The sequence below is a fragment of the Jaculus jaculus genome, chromosome 1 (genome assembly GCF_020740685.1).
Source record: "Jaculus jaculus isolate mJacJac1 chromosome 1, mJacJac1.mat.Y.cur, whole genome shotgun sequence".
NCBI classification, from domain to species: Eukaryota; Metazoa; Chordata; class Mammalia; order Rodentia; family Dipodidae; genus Jaculus; species Jaculus jaculus.
Genome location: NC_059102.1, coordinates 231,220,825 through 231,242,611, shown reverse-complemented (window position 1 = coordinate 231,242,611; position 21,787 = coordinate 231,220,825). Strand labels below are relative to the sequence as shown.

At 39.1% G+C, this 21,787-nt stretch overlaps 1 protein-coding gene across 2 annotated transcripts in view; it reads right to left on the bottom strand.

Annotated features, from left to right (window-relative positions):
• The window catches only part of Phkb (phosphorylase kinase regulatory subunit beta), a 236,070-nt gene that overhangs the window by 89,300 nt on the left and 124,983 nt on the right, over positions 1-21,787 (bottom strand). For both annotated transcript variants that reach the window (XM_004664836.2, XM_004664837.3), the window contains one exon: positions 16,153-16,247. In XM_004664836.2, coding sequence (XP_004664893.2) covers positions 16,153-16,247 — 95 coding nt within the window. The remainder of the gene's footprint in view (positions 1-16,152; positions 16,248-21,787) is intronic.

Sequence of the window (21,787 nt, the reverse complement as noted above, 5' to 3'; positions counted from 1 at the left end):
GTGGATTTTGCTTACATCCCTTATCTAGGCTATTTTGGCATGACTCTTATGCTGCCATCTTACCCATAAGTATTCTGGCATTTCTAAATTAATATCAAAGCATGGATGCAGCAGGAAAATGTAATCTGAGAAAAGATAACAATTGAGTTGTATCTATACAGAATAAAAATTATGAATACATAGTGCTGATATTTTGATGAGCCTAAATTCAAAATTTAAAATCAAACTGCCCTAATCAGAATAGTGTCTTGTGTTCTTATAGGTACAGTCTTAGTTACGGACACACAAAGAGATCAAAGAAATTTGACAGATGAAATATTAAACACTTATTTTTTTCTAAGCTGAACACAACCTAGATGATCAAATGTCTTCTCCTTCATGAGGGTGTAACTTCCTTCATATCCCTCACAAATTCAACTCTTACTTGTAATTTGAAAGGAAGACAAGTACAATGTGTAATCCAATAGAGTTATAATGACACAGGGTGTAACAGGCAAATTTCCTGAGCTCTCAGAAAACCAGTTATGAAGAAGACAAAGGAATTAAAGTATGTCACTGGTGGCTTTATATTTCTATTGGTTAGTGACTGGTTGACAACAACACTTGATTCCCTTGCTGCAGAAGTACTGCTAGTTGTTGGGATGGTAGAAGCAATAACAAAGCATGCTGCTTAGGATTCATTTCTCTTAGATGTAACAAAGGAAGCAATGCAAGAAAATGCCATTAAACACTTTTCAACACTATGTATCAACATGGCTCTCTAGGTTACACATTAGTATACCTGGGTTCAAGCTTTGCGACTTCCGGTTAAGATGGCGGCGTAGGTACCACGCCAAAGCAGCTTAGGGGGGAAAAAGACCAAAAAAACTCAGCAAAATACACACTTTTACTAAAAAGTGAGGTGTATACGTCACTAGTCATCAGGGAAATGCAGATTAAAACTACATTGAGATTCCATGTCACTCCTGTCAGATTGGCCACCATCATGAAAACAAATGATCATAAATGTTGGCGGGGATGTGGAAAAAAAGGAACCCTTCTGCACTGCTGGTGGGAATGCAATCTGGTCCAGCCATTGTGGAAAACAGTGTGGAGGTTCCTAAAGCAGCTAGAGATTGATCTACCATATGACCCAGCTATAGCACTCCTAGGCATATATCCAAAGGACTCATCTCATTTCCTTAGAAGTACATGCTCAACCATATTTATTGCTGCTCAATTTATAATAGCTGAGAAATGGAACCAGCCTAGATGTCCCTCAACAGATGAGTGGATAATGAAGATGTGGTACATTTATACAATGGAGTTCTACTCAGCGGTAAAGAAAAATGAAGTTATGAAATTTGCAGAAAAATGGATGGACCTGGAAAGTATTATACTAAGTCAGGTAACCCAGGCCCAGAAAGCCAAGCGCCACATGTTCTCTCTCATATGGGGATCCTAGCTACAGATGACTGGGCTTCTGTGTGAGAATGAAAATACTTAGTAGCAGAGGCCAGTAAGTTGAAAAGGAGACATAAAGGGTGGAGAAAGGAAGGGAGGAGGATACTTAATAGGTTGATATTGTATATATGTAATTACAATGATTGTAATGGGGAGGTAATATGATTGAGAATGGAATTTCAAACGGGAAAATGTGTGGGTGGGGAGGGAGGGAATTACCATGGGATATATTTTATAATCATGGAAAATGTTAATAAAAATTAAAAAAAAAAAAGTGAGGTGTATAGGAAATTGAGGCGGCAGCGGAGAAGTAGAAGAGTTATAGAGCATCCAGAGCCTGCACAGGCGGGAACAGCGGCTCCGGGGCAGCTCGGCCAACTGCCGCAGCCGCGGCACGGCAGAAAGCCGCCGGACTCTCGGCTCGAGCCACAGGACAAGCCAGGTGCGGGATTTTCCCCTCACACCGCGCTCTCCGCAACTCGGGAAACGTGAGGGGAGAGCGGCAGCGAGCAACGGAGGGAGGAGCAGACCGCGAGGTAGAAGCACACGTGGAACAGCGATACAACCAGAGCAGCCGCGGCTCCCTCCCCTCCCCCACCGCCTGAACCCAGCTCCAGCGAACACAGCAGCGGCCCAGGACCGGCCACGCCAACTTGGGCTGACAGCAGGACCCAAGCAGGAGCAGAGTTCGGCAGCAACTTCAGCGGCTCCAGCACCAGTACCAGCGGCCCCAGCAGCAGCGGACCCAGGAGCGGCAGCGGCGGCAGATCCCGCAGCAGCGGCTTCGGGGTGAGCAGCGGCGGTGGACACGGCAGCGGCAGCTTCAGCAGCGGTGGTGGCTCCGGTGGTGGCAGCTACAACAGCAGCAGAGGCAGCAGCAGTGGCTCAGTTTGCCCCGTAGGAAAAGCAAGTGCCCAGCTCCAGAAATCAGAACAGCAGCCCGACGACCCAGGCAGCAACTTGACTGAGACCACAATCACCCAAGGTAACTGGGATTGCACCAGGGAAGGGACTCACTTGGTCACAAGCTGACTTGGATACCTCAACAGACCAGAAATCTAAACCTCTTTGTTGATAGAGGATCTGGTCATTATAATAACTACTCTTGCATACATACTCGGGGCTGTTTTTGATTGAATGTGTACAGTGTTTAGTTAAATTTTAGAATCTACCAGTATTTTATTCCACTCAGCCTGCTTGAATACTCCTATAGCAGGAAAACTCAACCCCTAAGAACATCTTTGTAGATACTCTGAGAGTCTTAAGAGCCACACCTAATACCTTAAGGTCCTACCCTGAAAATATATTACATCAAACCAATTGATACAGCTAAGAATACACAGCTAGCTAGAAAATCCAAGCATTAACTTAATCCAAGATGCAAAAATATATACATTATAACACAAGAAACACTAAAAAGCAAGACGATATAAATCCACCTAAAAGTATTAATGCATCAGAAATGTCCTCCAGTGAGAAAGAGTTAGAGGAAATGCCTGAGAAAGAGTTCAAAAGAATAATTATAAATATGTTCAAAGAGGTCAAAGAACACATGAAAACAATCAAAGAAGAAATCAAGGAGGAAATCAAAGAGGAAATCAAAGGAATCAAAGAAGAGGCAGGACACCAATTTAATGAAATAAAGAAGGCAATACAAGACATAAATAGGGAAATAGAAATAATAAAGAAAAACCAGTCAGAATTACTAGCAATGAAGAACACAGTTAATGAAATAAAAAACTCTGTAGAAAATCTCACCAGTAGGATGGATGAGGGAGAGGACAGAATATCTAAGCTAGAAGATCAGGTTGCAGACCTAATGCAGTCCAACAAAGAGAAAGACAAACTTATAGAAAAGTATGAGTGGGAATTTCAAGATATTCGGGACACTATGAAAAGATCCAATATAAGAATTCAGGGCATAGTAGAAGGAGAAGAACTCCACTCCAGAGGCATAGTAGGCATCATCAACAAAATCATAGAGGAAAATTTCCCCCAAATTGGGTTCAAGCTTTGCATTTATACCTATGTGACCCTGGACATGTCACTTCTCATTGAATTTCAACTTCCTATTCTATAAAATAAGAAACATTAAACAAGGTGTTTTAATCATCTTAATAGTCTCTTAATATTTTGTTATCCTTTTACTTGTGTTATAAGCCATAAACCTGAAGTCATGGCAAATGATTTCAAATTTTATTAATGAAGGGAGAAAAATCATCTGTTACAGAGATAAGGGTAGCTAAATGTCTTATACAAGTATTTAAAGCATCTCTAGTTGAAGAATAAGGTCTACTAACAATATGTGCATCAGTTATTTTCTCATTGTTGGGACAAAATACCTGACAAAACCAGTTTAAGGGAGGAAAGGCTTATTTCAGCTCATAGTTCCACACTATAGTCCATCATGATGGGGAAGGTATGGCGAAAGGAGCTTGAGACAGAGAGTCAGTCCACAGTGAGGAAGCAGACAGCAACAACTATTGAATGCTCAGCCAGCCCTCACCTTTTTTACAATCCAGGACCCTACCCACAGCTAATGTTTGTCTTCCTGTTGTAGGCTTTGAGAATGTTAGAGCCTCTCTCAGTTTAAGCTTAGCTCAGACATTCAATGGTCACTAAAATTCCTAAGACAGTGGATCTCAAATGCATTGTCTTGTAACCTACAAAGAATTGGCAGGTACAGACACAGCAGAAGGGCAAGTTAAGCAGTCTTTTATTTTAGAAAAGAATGTAAAACAGAATCAGAGATCTTCCAAATTGGGAGGAGTCCTGATCTGGTGATCTGTTTGATGATTTGGATTGGGGTCCTTATTCCTTAGAGAAGTAAATTAGGTGATAAAGCCAGAGTAGATTAGGTTGGTTACCTTTAATGTACATGGGGGTTTGTAGCAGTTATCTTCTCTTGCTGAGAAAAAACACCTGACCAGAAGCAGCTTACAGAATGAAAGGATTTATTTTGGCTTACAGTTCTGAGGGGTTAGCTGTACCACGGTGAAGAAAGTATGGCAAGAACAGACAACAGGGCATCACAACCTATCACATCAGCTGGGACAAAGCAAAAAAGAGTGAGCTAGCTAACACTCACAAGGGGGTTGGGATATTGCATCCCAAGTAAGGCCTGCCCCTAATGACACACCTCTTAAAGGGTCTACCAGTTTAAGATTAAGCATGAGACTTAATCCCAAACACATGAGACTTTAGGGGACAATTTAGATTCAGAGTCCAGAGTGCTAACTACTACTCTATGGAACATTCAACAGTGAACATTCAAACTACCACAGAACTCTTGGTAGGCTGAGTTAGGCAAAGGAATGTGGGTTCCTGGATAAAGTTCTAAGCAGGAGGAACCAACGTTTCAAGAAGAGGGTCAAATAAAATCCCAAGAAGAAGAAAGAACCAAAAGAAAAAAATAGTCAGCCAGGTGTGGTAGTGCACACCTTTAATCCCAGCATTCAGGTGGCAGAGGTAGGAGGATCACTGTGAGTTCAATGCCACCCTAAAACTACAGAGTGAATTCGTGAATTCCAGGTCAGCCTGGGATAGAGCAAGATCCTACCTTGAAAAAACCAAAAAAAAAAGAAAAAAAAAAAGAAATAAAGAAATTTTTAAAAAGGAACAAGCTGGAGAAATGGCTCAGTGGTTAAGACACTTGCCTGTAATGCCTAATGACCAAGGTTTGATTCCCAAAATGGTGCATGCATCTGGAGTTTACTTTCAGTGGCTGGATGCCCTGGTGTCACTTATATATTTTCTCTTTCTCTCTACTTGCAAACAAATAAATAAAATATTTAAATTTAAAAAAAGATTTTAAAAAAGAACAGGCTTTATATTGAACAGAGGCTGAAAGGTCAGCAGACACCTCGGTGAATCAAGTTTGTTTTGGTTGGAGGTCACTGAACCACTATTCTTCCCAATGTGGCCACATTGAATCCCTTTCCTGCTTTTTAATATATTAACTTGGTTCTTTTAGTTGGCTTATAGAGGACTGGTTTTGAGAGGGAATTAGTCGGGTAGCTATATTTTCAGGTAGTCAGTTGGGAGAGGGCCAAAAGACAGAACCAAAAGAACCTGAGCCTGAGACTAAAGCCCACCACAATAAAATCAGAAATAGAGTTTTCCTAGGTGGCAAGCTCCTCTATTTCCTCTTTTTCTTGGCTGCTCATTTCTCCTCTCCAGAAGCTCAGGGGTTACAGTACTGGGAAGACGATGTCCTTCCCACTCTGGTCGTAGCTCTGATCGCTTTTATTACTCCCCTGAGAACTCCTTTCATGTTTCCCTCCATGCCCATGCTCAACTTCCCACATGGGCTCTCAGCCACATGGGTCTACCTAGCCCCCTCCCTTAATTCATGGACTCTGCTGAGTAATTGTAATAGATTATAATCTACCCTTCTCAGTCTGTTTATTTCAGTTATTTGTTAAAATAGCTAAAAATGCGGAGTTTGGAATTCAAGGACTTTTCCTGACCCTGAAAACCTTGTTAGAGTTTCAGATAATGTGATTTACAAGACCAAGAAGTATGTATGTATGTATATATACATGTGTGTGTATATATGCATATATATGCATATGTATGTGCATATACACACACACACACACACACACACACACACACACACACATATATATAATATATATATATATATATTCACACACACACACACATATATATATATTTGCCCAGATCTACATAAACATGTATATGACTTAGTTAAGTACATACTGATTTTTTATCTTAAATTTAGAACTTTACACCTTGGAAAATAAGCTTTTTTAAAATTAAAAAGCATTCCTTGGGCTGGAGGGATAGCTTCGTGGTTAAGGTATTTGCTTACAAAGCTAAAGGACCCAGGTTTGATTCCCCAGGACCTATGTTAGCCAGATGCACAAGGGGGCGCATGCATCTGATGTTTGTTTGCAGTGGCTGGAGGCCCTGGTATGCCCATTCTCTCTCTCCCTCTTTCTCTGTCAAATAAATAAATATAAATAAAAAAATTTTTTAAAGCATTCCTTGAGTATTCATATTTTCTCTAAAGACAAGCTAAGTAGATAAATCAATTATTTATTTATTATTTATTGGGTTTTCGAGGTAGGGTCTCACTCTAGCTCAGGCTGACCTGGAATTCACTCTGTAGTCTCAGGGTAGCCTTGAACTCTCAGTGATCCTCCTACCTCTGCCTCCCGAGTGCTGGGATTAAAGGCATGCACCACCACACCTGGCTTTCAATCAATTTGTTAAAAAATTATTATTTGTTTGTAAGAAGAGGAGAGAGAGAAGAGAAAAGAGAGAGGGGTGGAGAAGAGTGAGAGAGAGAAAATATGGGCATACTAGGTCCTCTTGCCACTGCAAACAAATTTCAGATATGTGCCACTTTGTGCATCTAGCTATGTGGGTACTGGGAAATTGAACCTAGGCTGCCAGGCTTTGCAAGCAAGCACCTTTAACAGTGGAACCATCTCACCAACCTGATAAATCCATTCTAACTGACATATCAAATGTGCTAGTCCACTTTCCAAATTTAAAGCCCTGGTGTCACTGAATGCCACATCGAATTTGATCAAGCATAACTCAACACATAGGATATGTTCTATCATAATTATGTCATTAAATTAAAATACTACTTCAAAGAACTTACCAGAAACATTTACATATTATTGACAAGCATGATAACAAACACACCCTGAATCCTAAGGACCTCACTGTAGTTTGAACATGAAATGTCCTGCAGAGGCTCATGTGTTTGAACACAGGGACCCCAGCTGATGGTGCCATTTGGGAAGGTTGTGGAACCTTTAGGAAGTAAAGGCTTGCTGAAGGGAGTGGGTCACAGGGTACATGCCCAGCTCCACTTCCTTTTGTGCTCTGCCTCTTCACTTTGGCTGCAGTGTGATGATGAGCCAACCTGCCATGCCTTCCCCACCACAGTGGGTGATACCTGCTCAAAATAAATATTCAAAATAAACCCTGTCTGTCCTTAAGTTTCTTCTGGTCAGGAAATGTTCATAGCAATAAGAAAGTAACTAATATAAAAACACAAAACTGTACTACAAAACAGGTCACTGCCTGTGATAAACCTGCCCACGTAGTTCATAAAACTTTGGAACTGGTTTGCCAGAGGAATGTGGCAGAGTTTGGAACTGTGGGCTAGAAAAGCCATACATTGCTTTAAGCCAGAGCTTATGGGGTTCTTCTTGGAGATGTTTAAAAGACCAGAATGCTGAGGGACACAAGTACAGTGGAGGCTTGCCATGAGATTTCAGAGGGGAACATGGACACCACTGGGAACTGGGCTAAAGGCAATTCATGCAGCATTATGACAATAAAAATGACTGTACTCTGCCCATGTCCTGAGAACTTAAATGAGGCTGAGTTTAAAAGTACTGGATTAATATGTTGGTCAGAGGAAATTTCAAAGCAAAATAGTACTAAGTCTATAGTGTGGCTTTAGTTGATTGCTTTTATATAGACATACAGTAAAACAACAAGCAGACCCAAAAGATACGAAAAATGTGTCATTATGTTTAGGAGAAGAGATAGTTTAAAATTCCCCACAATGCACATGCTGGTGCTCAGAAATTAGCTGTAATTGTTGCAGAGATTAACTCCATTAGAGACCTACTGCTATAGACTGGAACAAATAGAAAAGGTGCCCTGAAGTCAAGATGCCCACCCATAGAGAACTCTAACTTGTAAGAATTAAAAATCTTTTTAAAGAAACAGGTCTGAAGAGAGGATGCAGAATGAGTTCCCTGCTCCTGAAAAGTAATGGCCTAGGGAAGTGTTTGCCCATGGTCTGCACACAGGCTGCTACAACTAAGATCCAAGGGGTCATCCCAGCTGACAGCAGAACTTGGCCATGTAATACTGGCTTTATAAAATAAAATACTGAGGAACTCGTGTGTCTTGTCCCACAATATGAGAAAGCTAATGAAGCTGGGCAATGTGATTCAGTGATGGATTTCATGCAAGGAGGCCCAGAGAGGTCATTATGTGAAGGCACAAAGATGAAGCTTACTTGCATTTGATGCTCCAGGATGTTGGAGATGCCAGCACCATGGGGATCTGCCAAGAAAGGTTTCATGCCCAGAGCAAAGTCATCCCATGTGTGAGAGAGGCTATGTATATGCTCCATGCAGCAGACCTGGAGGGATGTAGGTACCTAAACCTTTTGGAGCCCTGATGATTTCATCACAAGCACCAGATACTGGACATGGAACTGCAGGATTTGGTGTTTTTTGTTTTTTGTTTTTCTGCTAGGCTTCAGTTTTGCTTTGGTCCAATCTTTCCTTGCTATTACCTGATTCCTTCCTTTCTTAATGTTTGCTCTGCACCATTATATGTTGAAAGTATGTAATTTGTTTTTGGATTTTACAAGGAGTCATGGTTAAAAGATTGTCTTGAATCTCAGGAGAGGCTTTGGATTTTTGAACAGTGTTGGGACTGTTAAAGACTATGAGGATTTACAAAATTGTCTGAATGCACTTTTTACCATGGGAGAGCCATGAGCCTATGGAGGCCAGGCATGGAATATAAAATAATAAATATCCCCCACAAGTTCATGTGCTTGTACACTTGCTCCCCAGTTAGTGCAACTTTGGTTGGTTATGAAAGCTTTAGGAGGATATGGAGGTGGGTCTTGGTATTTAATCCTCCAGACCCACTTCTTGTTCTCTGCTTTCTGACTGCCTGTAATGTGACAAGTTAGCCAGACCCTCTCTGCCCTAAAGAACTAAACCAGCTTGAAACATAAGCTAAAAATAAATGGTATTTTCCTTTAAATTGCTTCTTGTCAGATTTGTCTTCACAGCAATGAGAAATAACTAATAGAGACTTCATAAGAAAAAAAAAAAAAACCACTCCTCAGGAAAGTAGAAATTCCCCAAACTCAATTCTCTGGTCTGAACAAGGCAGAACCTTATAAAATGGATTACTAATGTGGGGGTAGAACAAGATTAACCAACAGGTTTTACTTCAAAGATTAAAATTTTTAAAAATTGAATAATTTTTTTTTTTCATTGAATAGAAAGCAGTATGGCAGCCAATGCATGCCTGTAATTGTATAGAACCTGGGAGGTAAAGGTTAGGAAGAACAGGAGTTTCAAGGTCATCTTCTGCTACATAGCCAGTTTGAGGTCAGGCTGAAATATAAGAGATCTTAGCTCAGCTCAGCATTACCACCTCTAGAAAAAGGTCAAACTAATAAATTTATTCATATATATGATTAAACATGGTTTCTTCCACAGAGGAAGATGCCAGCAACACAGTCATTAAACACATAATAACTTTTACTGTATCTTCATTCTGGACTATAAATTTTGCTTTCTTAATTATTTCTTCCCTTTTATATTTCAGTCATGATTAAAAGAAATCTTCATCCTACAGAATATTTTACTTTATGTCATACCTATTAGTGGAGGTTTTAATTTTAGTAAGTTCAGAAGGTTAATTGGAATGATGTTATTAAATATGTTTAAATACTTTTTCTTTTGCCTTTCCATTAAGCTTTTCTCAGTTCTTGATTGTTTGATCAAGATATTTAATTTTAATTGGCTCTGATGCAAATACGAGTTGATAAAAAATTCTCACTTCCCTTAATATTGAATTACCTGACGCTAACCTCTGTGGAGTTGTGGCAAATTCAGGACAGGCTTTCAGAAGCATTTTTGATGTCTTGACTATTCTGCTTTATTACTATAATCATAAGAAATCATATTCAATTCAACTTCAGTCTCATGTTTCTTGGACCAGAAAGATTCCACATGAATGCATTCTCTCTTTGATAAGCTAAGTACGAAGTGTTTTGTTGTCTGTGTGTTTATCCTTTAACTATAGTTGATCTCTCAAACTGGCTAAACTATGTATTAAGCCATGAACTGGCTAAACTGGAGCTAGAGTATCTGGATGAACCAAACCAAATAAAAGTGAGCAACATACAAAGTGTCCTTAAATCACTCGAGATTAATAAACCATTAAAAACTGAACATGCCTGAAAGAATGAAAAAGGGAAATACTTACAAGTCCATATCATAGGAGTACTACATGATCTAGCTGCTAAGTTAGAAGGGATATTTCACCTTTGGGGGGGGGTAGCAGTAAACAACTTCCTGAACAGCTAGCTAGCCTTCTAACCACCCAACTGCTCCTTAACTAAAACTGGCTTCTGGGTATACCACTCCGTGAGAAAATAAATCTGAGATAACCAACCTAGTTCAAAGATGCCAGCAACAGAAGTACTAGAAGGGGACTCACAAATCAAATATAGTCAAGTAATTTTAGATTCAAGAGCTCCACTTCCAAGATATCAGGAAGGCTTCCCCATACCACCCTGAAGAAAACACCACCAGATCTACAGGGCACACCTGCATTTCTGTCCGTGCGTGTTCCTCCCAGATAACCACTGTCTCAAGTCAAAATTCTCCATGCTTTCCTCTCTAAGACAATGTTTAAAACCTCTTGCTGGACTTCTGTCCTTCCTAGAATCCATTTGAACTCCACTACCAACACTGTCCACACTCTGGCACAGGCTTTCTGAGAAGGGTCTGCACCCACAGCTTCAGTTTCCACTGTGAGTCATGTTCAACACTAACGTGTACATTTTCTGACCATAGCTACTGGATACCTCAAACCCCCGTGTTATAACTATAACTGCAAAATACAAACAACTACCACAGCTAACATTCAGTAGGCATTTAACCAAAAGCCAGCTTTCCCAACTGTTTCTTTCTTTCTTTAATTTTTTTGAGGTAAGGTCTCATTCTAGCCCAGGCTGACCTGGAATTCACTCTGTTGTCTCAGGCTGGCCTCAAACTCACAACAATCCTCCTACCTCTGCCTCCCAAATGCTAGGATTAAAGGCATGTGCCACCATGCCCAGCTCCAACACTTTATTTTTATCAACATGTAATTATTGCTACAACTCTTTTTAACAATTTTTTTTCTTTTTACTTGCACATGCACACATGTGTATGTGTCTGCATGCATGTGTGTGCGTGTAAATGTGTGCACTAGAGCCTCTTGATACTGCAAATAAGCACCAGATGCAGGCATGTCTTTTTGCATCTGGCTTTACATGGGTACAAAGGAACTGAACTCACCTTTAAGCCTCTCCCCAGTCCTCTTGCTTCAATTCTTTTTAAGGCACTATCTGACTTTACATATGAGAAAACCAAGGTAGACAGAGGCTTGTTAATGTAGTCAAGGCTCAGAAGCAGTGTGCCTCTATGGGTTGTATACCATTGTATTGAGTAGAACTTCCAAAACTTTCTTGGATATTAAAAGAATTTTTACTTCATAGCATTTTTCTTTTTTGGAACTTTAAGACCATTAGTTTTCCTCCTCTTTTAATTGACAGTTTGTATACATATGCATAGTGGTTATTTTTTTTTTTTTTTTGGTGGTGGTGGGAAATCCTTTTATTTTATTCTACTGTTCTGTTGTGGGTAATGTCTAGCATACAAAAGATCTGCAAAGTGATGTTTCAAAGGCTGTTTAAAAAGTGGAACATGGTAGTACATACCTGCAATCCCAGCCCTTAGCAGGCTGAGACAGGAGAAGTGCTATGATAAACTACATGCATAGTGTTTTTTGATCATAATTCTCTCCCATTATTTTCTTTTGTCCTCTCTCCACCATACCCCTTGCACTAAGCCCCTTTCTTTTCTAGTTTGATGTCTTTTTATTTTTGTCTTCCGTCCTCCATCATATATGATATGTTGATGGACCCAATTTTATGCAGGTAACAACAGCTGCTGAGAGTTCATGAATGCACTAGCCACTTCATGTCCAGAAAGCAAAGTTTTAGAGCACACCTCCCCATCCTCTGGCTTTTACATCTTTCTGCCACATCTTCTGCAAGTCTCTTCCCTGAGATTTGGTGGGTATCAAAGTATTTTTTCCATGACTTATTTTGACATTATAATGGCTTATTTATGTAAATATTCTATTGTATTTGATTTCAAGAATTAAGATGAGTCGGGTGGGCATAGTGGTGCATGCCTTTAACTAGGTGCTAACAGTTTCAAGTGTGAAAGAGAAGCAAAGGTAAGAAACAGACATTTTCAAGAGACCATAATCTCACACTAACAGGGCAGAGGCAGTGCAGTAGGAACAATGAAGTCTCATCCATATAACCAGTATACAGCCAGCACCAGAATTACCACAGGAAACAGAATATGATTAGTCCTCTATAAAACCACGTTACGGTGAAGAGGGCAGAGCCAGTAATTACTCAAAGAAGCTTGCAAGGGTCTTCCTATCCATAAGGAAATCCCTAATATTGTTAGATTTGTGGATTTGGCACAACCAGAAAGATAAGGAAATAGTTATACTCTTTTAACATAATAAATGTTATATATGTTGAATCCCAGGAAATATTTTTATACTGATGTGGCATTTTTGGATTTTACAGATAACTTCTACAGAACACTCTGTTCTATGGCACAGGTGAAAGTGTTTTCATATGATAGGACATTGGACCATTGCTGTTCAGGAAACACATGATTTTATCTGTTAACTCCTTCAAAACATTATGAAAATCATTGCTTCTAAATGCTTGGCAATCCTTCCTTTCTGTCTTCGTTTACCACCTTCATACTGATTCTTCCACCTGATACCTGTGTGACTTTGGAGAAACTGCAAACATTCTCTGAGTCTCACATTATCTGTCTGTAAAATGGGCATGGCGTTTATTAAAAATGTTAAAATTATATATAATATATGATACATATAATGGTTTGTATGATGTATATAAAGAATAGTAATATGATAAGTAATAGCTATTCTTTTGTTTCTCATGTTTCTTTTGCCCTATCAAATAACAAAATAAAGGGAAGACAGATAGGAACAAGCATATTCTTTTTTTTTTTTTTTTTTTGAGGTAGGGTCTCACTCTAGTCCAGGCTGACCTGGAATTCACTATGTAGTCTCAGGGTGGCCTCGAACTCACGGCGATCCTCCTACCTCTGCCTCCCAAGTGCTGGGATTAAAGGTGTGCGCCACCACGCCCGGCTGGAACAAGCATATTCTTTGCTGAGGGGCATGTAGCCCAACAACTACAAGAACTTGATGAGTGTTGTGACATACACAAGGATTGGGAAAACAGGTTTAGTGATACAGCTTCCAAATCCAAATGACCAAATAATTGGGGAGTAATTTATAGGATAGGGTAGTATGATAAGCCTCCTGTATTTTTCTCAAATCAAATATGGTATGGGAGATAAGCAGGAATGGATGCATCCTGTTCCCAAGATAAAGGACAAACCAGTTACCAGTTTGAAATAAATTATTTTTTTCAATCATTAAAAAATAGTATGAATAATTATGATGCTTAATTTATTTGATTTGCATGTATTCTAGACGATCTCTAGTGTTTAATGAACACTTACTTTCTGAACTCAATGTTGGGTTTATTGATCAAGACCTGAAAGCAGCCCTGACACCAAGACATGGGAAGTTGGGTTCAAGAGTATGAATGAGGTGAGGCCTCGCTTCTGTTCTAAAGGAGAGTAAGCATGTTCATTCAATTGTCATTCCTGTTACTATAGATATTATATTACTATAGATAGTAAAGATAAATAAAAAGACTACAGCCACAGCAATGGACAGAAAAAGCAAAAAGAAAACAAAAGGTTACAACATTTCAATCCAATTTCCATGTAAAAGATGGCAAATGGAAACACTTTAATGAGTGAAACAGAGCCAAGTCAGTCTGTGTAAAGACCAAACTATACCACTTAGATTATCACCACAACACTGCAGCAGTGTGGGAGCTGATCCCCCCCCCCCCAAGTAGAGCAGACCTAGAGGGGCACTTGGTTTCGAGGTCTGACAGAGTGCAGATGGAAGGGTGACGCTGAAAGGCTGATAAAGGTCAAAGGCCAGTGCTACATGGGAATCAGTCAACTACACAGCAGGTCTTTTCTCCAAATAACCCTGGACAAACAAGCTGCGGTGAATTGATGTCTCCAGAGCAGACAGAAGCTCCCTCAAAACAAAGTCCTTTATTGTCTGGCACTTGGCAAGGGCAGGGCAGTTCAGGAAAGGTCTAGCTTGCTTTCCACCAGATCCCTGACTCATAAATGAGGCTAAGCAAGGAGGAAAAGAGGAAAAAAAAAAAAGGCAGGGCCAGAGTGATGGGTCAATGGTGAAGCGCCCTTCCTGCAGAAGCATGAGGATCGCAGGAGGTCTGAGATAGAATCTGAATTCCCACACAAACAGCTGGGCAGACTAAATAGCTGGCAGCCACCCAAAGTGAGCTTCTATCTGTACATGCTAGGCTTGACCATGGAGAGAACTGCAATGTGAAATCTGACTAAAATCACATGCAGAATAAATTCTCTATGCAATTCCCTTTTGTTCCCTTATACTCTGAGAAAGCTTTGTTGAGTAAGAGAGAAAGAGTTACAAGTATAGTATATGACAAAACTCACAATTTACAAACTGCTTTAAAGGTGTCAAGCAAGAAACCTTTTTGTGGCTGATTCTATAAGCCAAGGGCCCATGAAATCCTTTCCAGTCCCCTGTCTCCTGCCCTTGTATTCGAGTTGAAGAACAGGCTGGTGGTTTCACCACCTTCAAGAACTAGATCAAGCATGTGAAATGCTATGTGCATGATACATGATACTCTAAAAATAGCTCTGGGTCACAGTACTGGGTAATCTGAAGTACATATACTTCCCATTTTGGGGGTGCAGCTTGTATATTTGCATTGCATTCTATACTAGCATAAAGGCCAAATCCTGATTTTAAGGAGTCTAACAGGCCAAGTAAATTCTCCTGTTACCTGTTAAATTCTTGAGGGGAAAAAGTTAACATTTTATTTAAAAGTCACTCAAATAGCACACAGTACTTTCATGCTTTGTTGAAGAACAGAAAAAGTCAGAAAAATAGTTGGATAGAACCTAACAGAGCTGTTGGTTCCCCTTTCTCTCTTTAAAACAAGCATTTATTGATGTGTGTCAGAGAGAGAGCACAAAAGAGAGAGAGGAATGTGCATATTTTGTGAAATAAAAGGAGCATTTGAATTTGTAAATATATTCTCTACAAATGTTCATATGCTTATTAATTGCATGTTAACTGCTTGGAATCCCATGCACACATGCAAGTTCATTTCCTTTCTCCTCAGGCAGCTTCTAAAATCTACATTTTCATTTTAACAGTCCTCATTACTAGTATCATTTAATACTTGAAGGTTTGCTCAAGTCACCATCAATCGTGTTGATCCTACAAATACTTTTTGTTGACACAACACAGTCTAAAAACCCATAGTTACTAAACATAAGAATTTGAAAATTACTCCTTCTCCCGACCCGTCACTAAGTGCTAAGAACAACTCTACCAGTCACTCAGTTCTGTCAGTGAGATCCAGCAGGGAAGAGATCAAGCACAGGCCCCCTGCCTTCTATAATATGTCATTGGCCTTCCTGCCACCCATATGTACCACATGGTCTCAAATATATTTGACACCTTAAGCTCAGGCGTTCTGAAGTGGAAATGTGTACCTGGAAGACACCTTATTGTGCATAAATGACATCTACTTCCTCATCAACAAATAACCCTTCACCTTACCTAAATCTTTACTAAAAAGAAGAAGAAAAACCTTTTCTTTAGAAGGACCGAGTAAAATGGAATCAGAATAAAATTTCACCTTCAATTAAGCTTTTAATGTCTTTGGACAAGTCTAAATTAAGAAATAAATTACTGGTTTACCTGATTCGAGTATCTCATGCTCACATTACGTTGATTCTGTAGTGGGACAAAGCGCTGAACAGGATCAATGTCTTTAGGACTGATTAACTCGTCAGCTGAAAACAGAAAGCAAGTGAGATTATCAAAAACAAAAACTGAGAAACAAGGAACTGAACTGACCAAAGCAAACAAGAAAAAAGCAAAGACAGAGGGAAAACACTCAGATCACAAAATCAGGAATCAAGGTGGAAAGACAAGCTTGAGGATTAGAGGTGAATAATATAAACAACATGGCAATAATATAAATGAAATGCTCAACAACAAGTTAGATAACCAAATGAAATGAAGAAATTCCTGAAAGGATACAAACTATAAAAACTGTGTCAAGAAGACACACACACACACAAAAAAAAAAAAAATTTGAAGAGACTTGTAAAAGGTAAAGTGACTAAAACTTTAAACACACACACACAGAGCACAAGATGGTTGTAGTTAAAGAAAAATTAAAACTAACCTTTTCTAAACCATTTGGACAGATTAAAAAGGAAAACACTTTCTAACTCATAAGAAGACAGTTTTGCACTAATACCAAAATAAAAATATCACAAGAAAATAACCAAAACTTTCTATAAATACAAATCCAAAATTACTTTAAAAATACTAACAAATTAATGTACTAATATATAAGAGATTGCATACCATAACCAAGTAGGATCTGTCATACAGATGCTTAATGTCCCAAATCAATTGTAACAAAACATTACCAATAGAATAAAAAACAAAATATGTGATCACATCAATAGACATAGAAAATGTATTTAATAAGATCCTATATCCTTCTATGATTAAAAAGAAAAATCATCAAACTAGAGACAGAAAGGAACTTCTTCAATCTGATATGGACAGAACTATGAAAAACTTTCAGCTAGATTTTTTAATGTTGACAAAATAAACAGTTTCCTCAAAGATCAGGAACAAAACAAGGATGTCCGTTTTTGATATTCCTATTACATATTGTGCTAGGGGTTCCAATCAGAGAAACAGCAAGAACAATAACACAGGCATTTATACTGCAAAGGAAGAAGTGACAGTGCAGGAGAAACAGGAACAGGATAGCCTTCTACAGCTAGCTAGTTAGCCAGGAACAAGGCCCAAGGGTAAGGAGATTCCGCCATGCCTGCTCTTGGCAAAACTACAACTCGGGTATGGTCCAGTCTCATCCAAGATGGCTGCCAGCAACACTCCTGAGCAGAGCAGAAACTTCCTGCTTTTTCCTCAGCTCAGCATACCTAAGGGGGGCAGGCAGAGCTCTAGTGGCTCAGTCCCTTGAGTCTATGGCCCAATCAGGTCTCTCCTTACACACTTGAGTCTGACAACAAGGTTCATCCTAATTGGATGTATGATCCATATAAAGGAGCTTAACCATGTGGCTAAACTCTCTTCCTATGATTGATTTCTTCTCACCACCAGGGTATAAGTCTCTCTCTCTTACTTCATTCTGCTTGGGTATTTTCCTGCTTACCTTATACATGTGTCTTGCTTTGGGGTACTGTCTCTTTTGTTACATGTATCATTTTTCATTGACCTATGAGTGCCATACTACTAATCCTCTCTGGTCTTTTTAAACATAGGGTCTCACTCTGGCCTACGCTGACCTGGAAATCACTATGGAGTCTCAGAGTGCTCTTCTAGTCATCTTTTGGTTCTTATGCTTTGCCTTCCACATGTGGGTGTATGTGCTCTTCCAGCGCCCTTTTACCACTGGAGATTTCTCTGTGATGAGATTCCATCCATCTCCCCTCCTTTTTCAGCTGGACAAGGAGGAGAATTCTCTGGCTTGAGTCTCTCAGGCACCCTCCTCCCTGAATATTTATCCCTCCACAATAAACCTCATAATTTATAATTTCTCCATAAATAAATTAATAATTCATAATTTACCAGTCTCAGAGTTTGTTTTCTAAATTCTTTGTTAAAATGAGCAAGATCCCAGAGCCCCAAAATTCTACATCAACAGTAATTTAGACAGTGTGCTACTGATATAGAATAGACAATGTAATAAAGCAAGGAGTCCAGAAATAAACGGATAGATTTATGGTTAATGGATATTGACATGTATGTGTACCAAAAGAAATAGGAAATAATTTTAGTTTTTTTTTAATAAATAAAATAGTGCTGGGGCAACTGGACCCTCAAAATTCAAAAGCAAAAGAATATGGTTGGGCTTTTTCCTCATACTATATATTTAAAAAAAATGAAAATAGATCAAAAAGCTACACTGAGAACTAAATAATAATAAAGATAGATTATATTATACATCTTAGAAATAATTTTGGAACTTATTTCATAAAATGATAATGTTTTTTAATGTTGAGACTTATAGCTGATAATTGTACTAACAATAAGTAACTGTTGAATGCCCAGCCAAAAATGAGATATCTGTATCACCCCTTCAAGACTCAAGAACATTGGTGAAGAGGAAGCTGACAGAACTTAAGAGCTGGCAGGAGGGCTGGAGTCTTAAAAATGGTTGTCGCACTCTTAGACTCTAAACACAAGATTGGGCCTGTCAACATTCCACCATGGAGGGGTTAGGGACCTTACAACGCTAAGGCAACTAAGGGTAGCTGGAGGAGAGAAAGACATTTTCTTCAGTGGGTGTAACCACTGGTAAGTTGCCCATATTTGTGAAAACAACCCTATTCAGACAGACAAATGAACAAAGGTATCAAAGTAGAAAGGGGACCAGTTGGGAAGAAGTCCAGTGAGGTGAAAAGAGAAGGTAATAGGGGATGAATATGATCAAAATACAGTATATACATGTAGAAAATTGTCAATGAATAAATAAATTAAAATCCAATGGAAAAGTAGCCACTGAATGGGTTTATTATGCCCACCAAGTTGCCCTCTAAATACTTAAGTTCATGCCCATATGTTAATGCTACTCACACTTTTGGTTAGAGAGGCTTCTCTTAAGAGGGAGATGACTATTAGAGAGCCTCAAAACTCATCAAAGTGCTAGAACTGACAGTGGAGTGTATACCACTCAGTGAGGCATATCTATCACACCCTCAAAGGCTCATGGACCACTGTGGAAGAGCTTACAGACAAAATCAAGGAAGGGGAGGAGTGTTTTGGAATACTGTCTACTTACTAAAATGGGTTTATCTAATAATAGAATTCTTCTCAACTATAAAAATGAATTAAATAATGATATGGGAAAAAAACATGGAGGAATTTGGAAAATATTATATAAAGCAAGAAAAGTCATACCTCAAGGGACACACATATGGCTTGGGGGATAATGAAAAGTATAGAGTAAACAATAAAAAGGAGAGGAGTTATTGATTACCTTTAGCTGGAGAGTATTGGGAAAGCAATTAGAGTGTTAGAAAAGTAATAGAACAGACTGCTAAAAGATAAGAGGCTTTTTGAAAGGGGTGATAAAAAGTTATGAAACTGTAGTGATGATCACACAACTCTGTGAATATACTTTAAATAACTGAATTATAAACTTTCAATAAGTGAAATATATAGTATATAAATTATATCTCAATAAAGATGTTTTTAAAAATAATGTATTTGTATTGTCAACCAGTTCATCTCAGAGAGATAATTTTGCTGATAATCAATTCTAAAAGATATTTGAGATGGGGCATTTTTTCAGCCTAAGAACAATATCACCAGCTGAAGCATTTTCATGTGCAAGTTCCTTGTGGCTACTTCTGGTGAAAATCTAAGAATATAGCAAGCAAGGCAATACTTAGCTGGGAGGGTAGAGTAACGTGGGTTGCAAGGCCCGACATCAGTATACCTCTGCTGTCTTGTGTAACAGACCTGGGATATACTCAGCAGCAGCTGAGGCTCACTGGTTGATAGGTTTCTGCATGAGGTCAGAGGGCATTATGCTGGGAAAAGATGGTGGTGGGACGTACTCTTGAACTGTAATTCTGCATACTCTTCTTAAGAGTAAGCTTAATAGTATTTATGCAAATTTAGTGAGCATATGCTCCAACCCAGCAATTCTACATCTGTAAAGTTGAGTTATGTTCACACACATATAAATTAATGGAATTATAAAAATGTTAACTTTCACTAAAGTGAGTTAGCATTCTTCTATATGTTATTGCAAGTAACCTATTAAAAATGCTCAGTGCATTCGTAATCTTTCATTTAAAAATATTATGTAAAAACAATACTGTTGTAGACAGTTCCATGATGCTGGGATGAACATTCAGGCAAACACTGTTTCATGGGAGGAAGGGATTTATTTCAAGTTTAGAGATCAAGGAGAAGTTCCATCAATGGCAGAAGAAGCTGACCCCCATTCATAAATCCAAGCAGAGAGAGCAACAAGCAGCTAGCAATAGCAAGCGCCAACACAAGCACACACAAAACCCGTAAGATCTCAAAACCTCTCTGCATACCTTTGCACTGGAAGTCGGATCTGCCCCAGTGACACAGCCCCTGTAGCAGGAGTCTGCTTGTTAAGGGCTGAAGCTGCAAATTCAGTTTTCATAAAACGCCTGAGTCTATGGGCCCATACATGCAAACTATCATGTTCCGCCTCTGGCTACCATAAACTTGTGATAATATCACAATGTAACTTGTATTCAGTCCTATTTCTAAGATTCACATAGTCTTTGCCAGCTTTAAGAGTGTTCATTAGCTATGAATCTTGTAAATTCAAAACAAGTTACATACTCCCAACATATAAAGAATAAAATTTCCATTGCTATAAGACATGACAAGGAAAGATTGAACCCATGTAAAATGAATAAACATCAGGTTAAACATCAAACATCTACAGTTCAAGTCTGACATCAAAAACCAGTGAAAACATCTCTGAATTTCTAATTTCCGCCCCTCCAGCTGAGCTTAGTAGCCAGTAGCCTGGGTCCACAACACCACACTCCATGGCATCCTTTGCATAGTCATGGTATATCCAAAACATTTTTGGGTCTCCATTGCAAACTATGGCCCATCTTCAGCTCTATACACTGACCATTTTGGCCTTTAAGACAGGAATATCATGTCTCCTATGCCACACCTCAGCAGTGGTTCTTTTTAACTTCAGACAATGGCCTCACTGGCCACACAGGGAAATTTCCTTGTTTCCCAGGCTGCATTTCAGCAGTGGATCCTGGAGCCATGTGTATTTCATGACCCACTTCCATGTATTTTTCATGCTTCCAAAAACCATACCATGTGTGCAGCAACACAGCCATTTTGTCAGTCCAGGCAGGAAATAAATGATGACCTTGAAGAGCACATTACCTTTCAGAATTCTTCCTTTCAGTCATCTCCTTTCAAAAGAGTTTTCATTCCTATTCATTCAGTCTTTCCTCAGTGACATCATCTCAGTTATCTTTTCCATTGTTTCAATATAAGCCACTGACCCATCCTTAATGGTATCATTCTGCTTGGCAGTAGGAGCTTCAGAATCCTTAAACCTGTCTCTGTGCCCATAACATTAAACTTGTTTAAAATTTTCCTGTGATAAAATGAGGTTATGAAATTTGCAGGAAAATGGATGGATCTGGAAAGGATTATACTAAGTGAGGTAACACAGGCACAGAAAGCCAAGCATCAAATGTTCTCTCTCATATGTGGATCCTAGCTACAGATGACTGGGCTTCTGTGTGAGAAGGAAAAAACT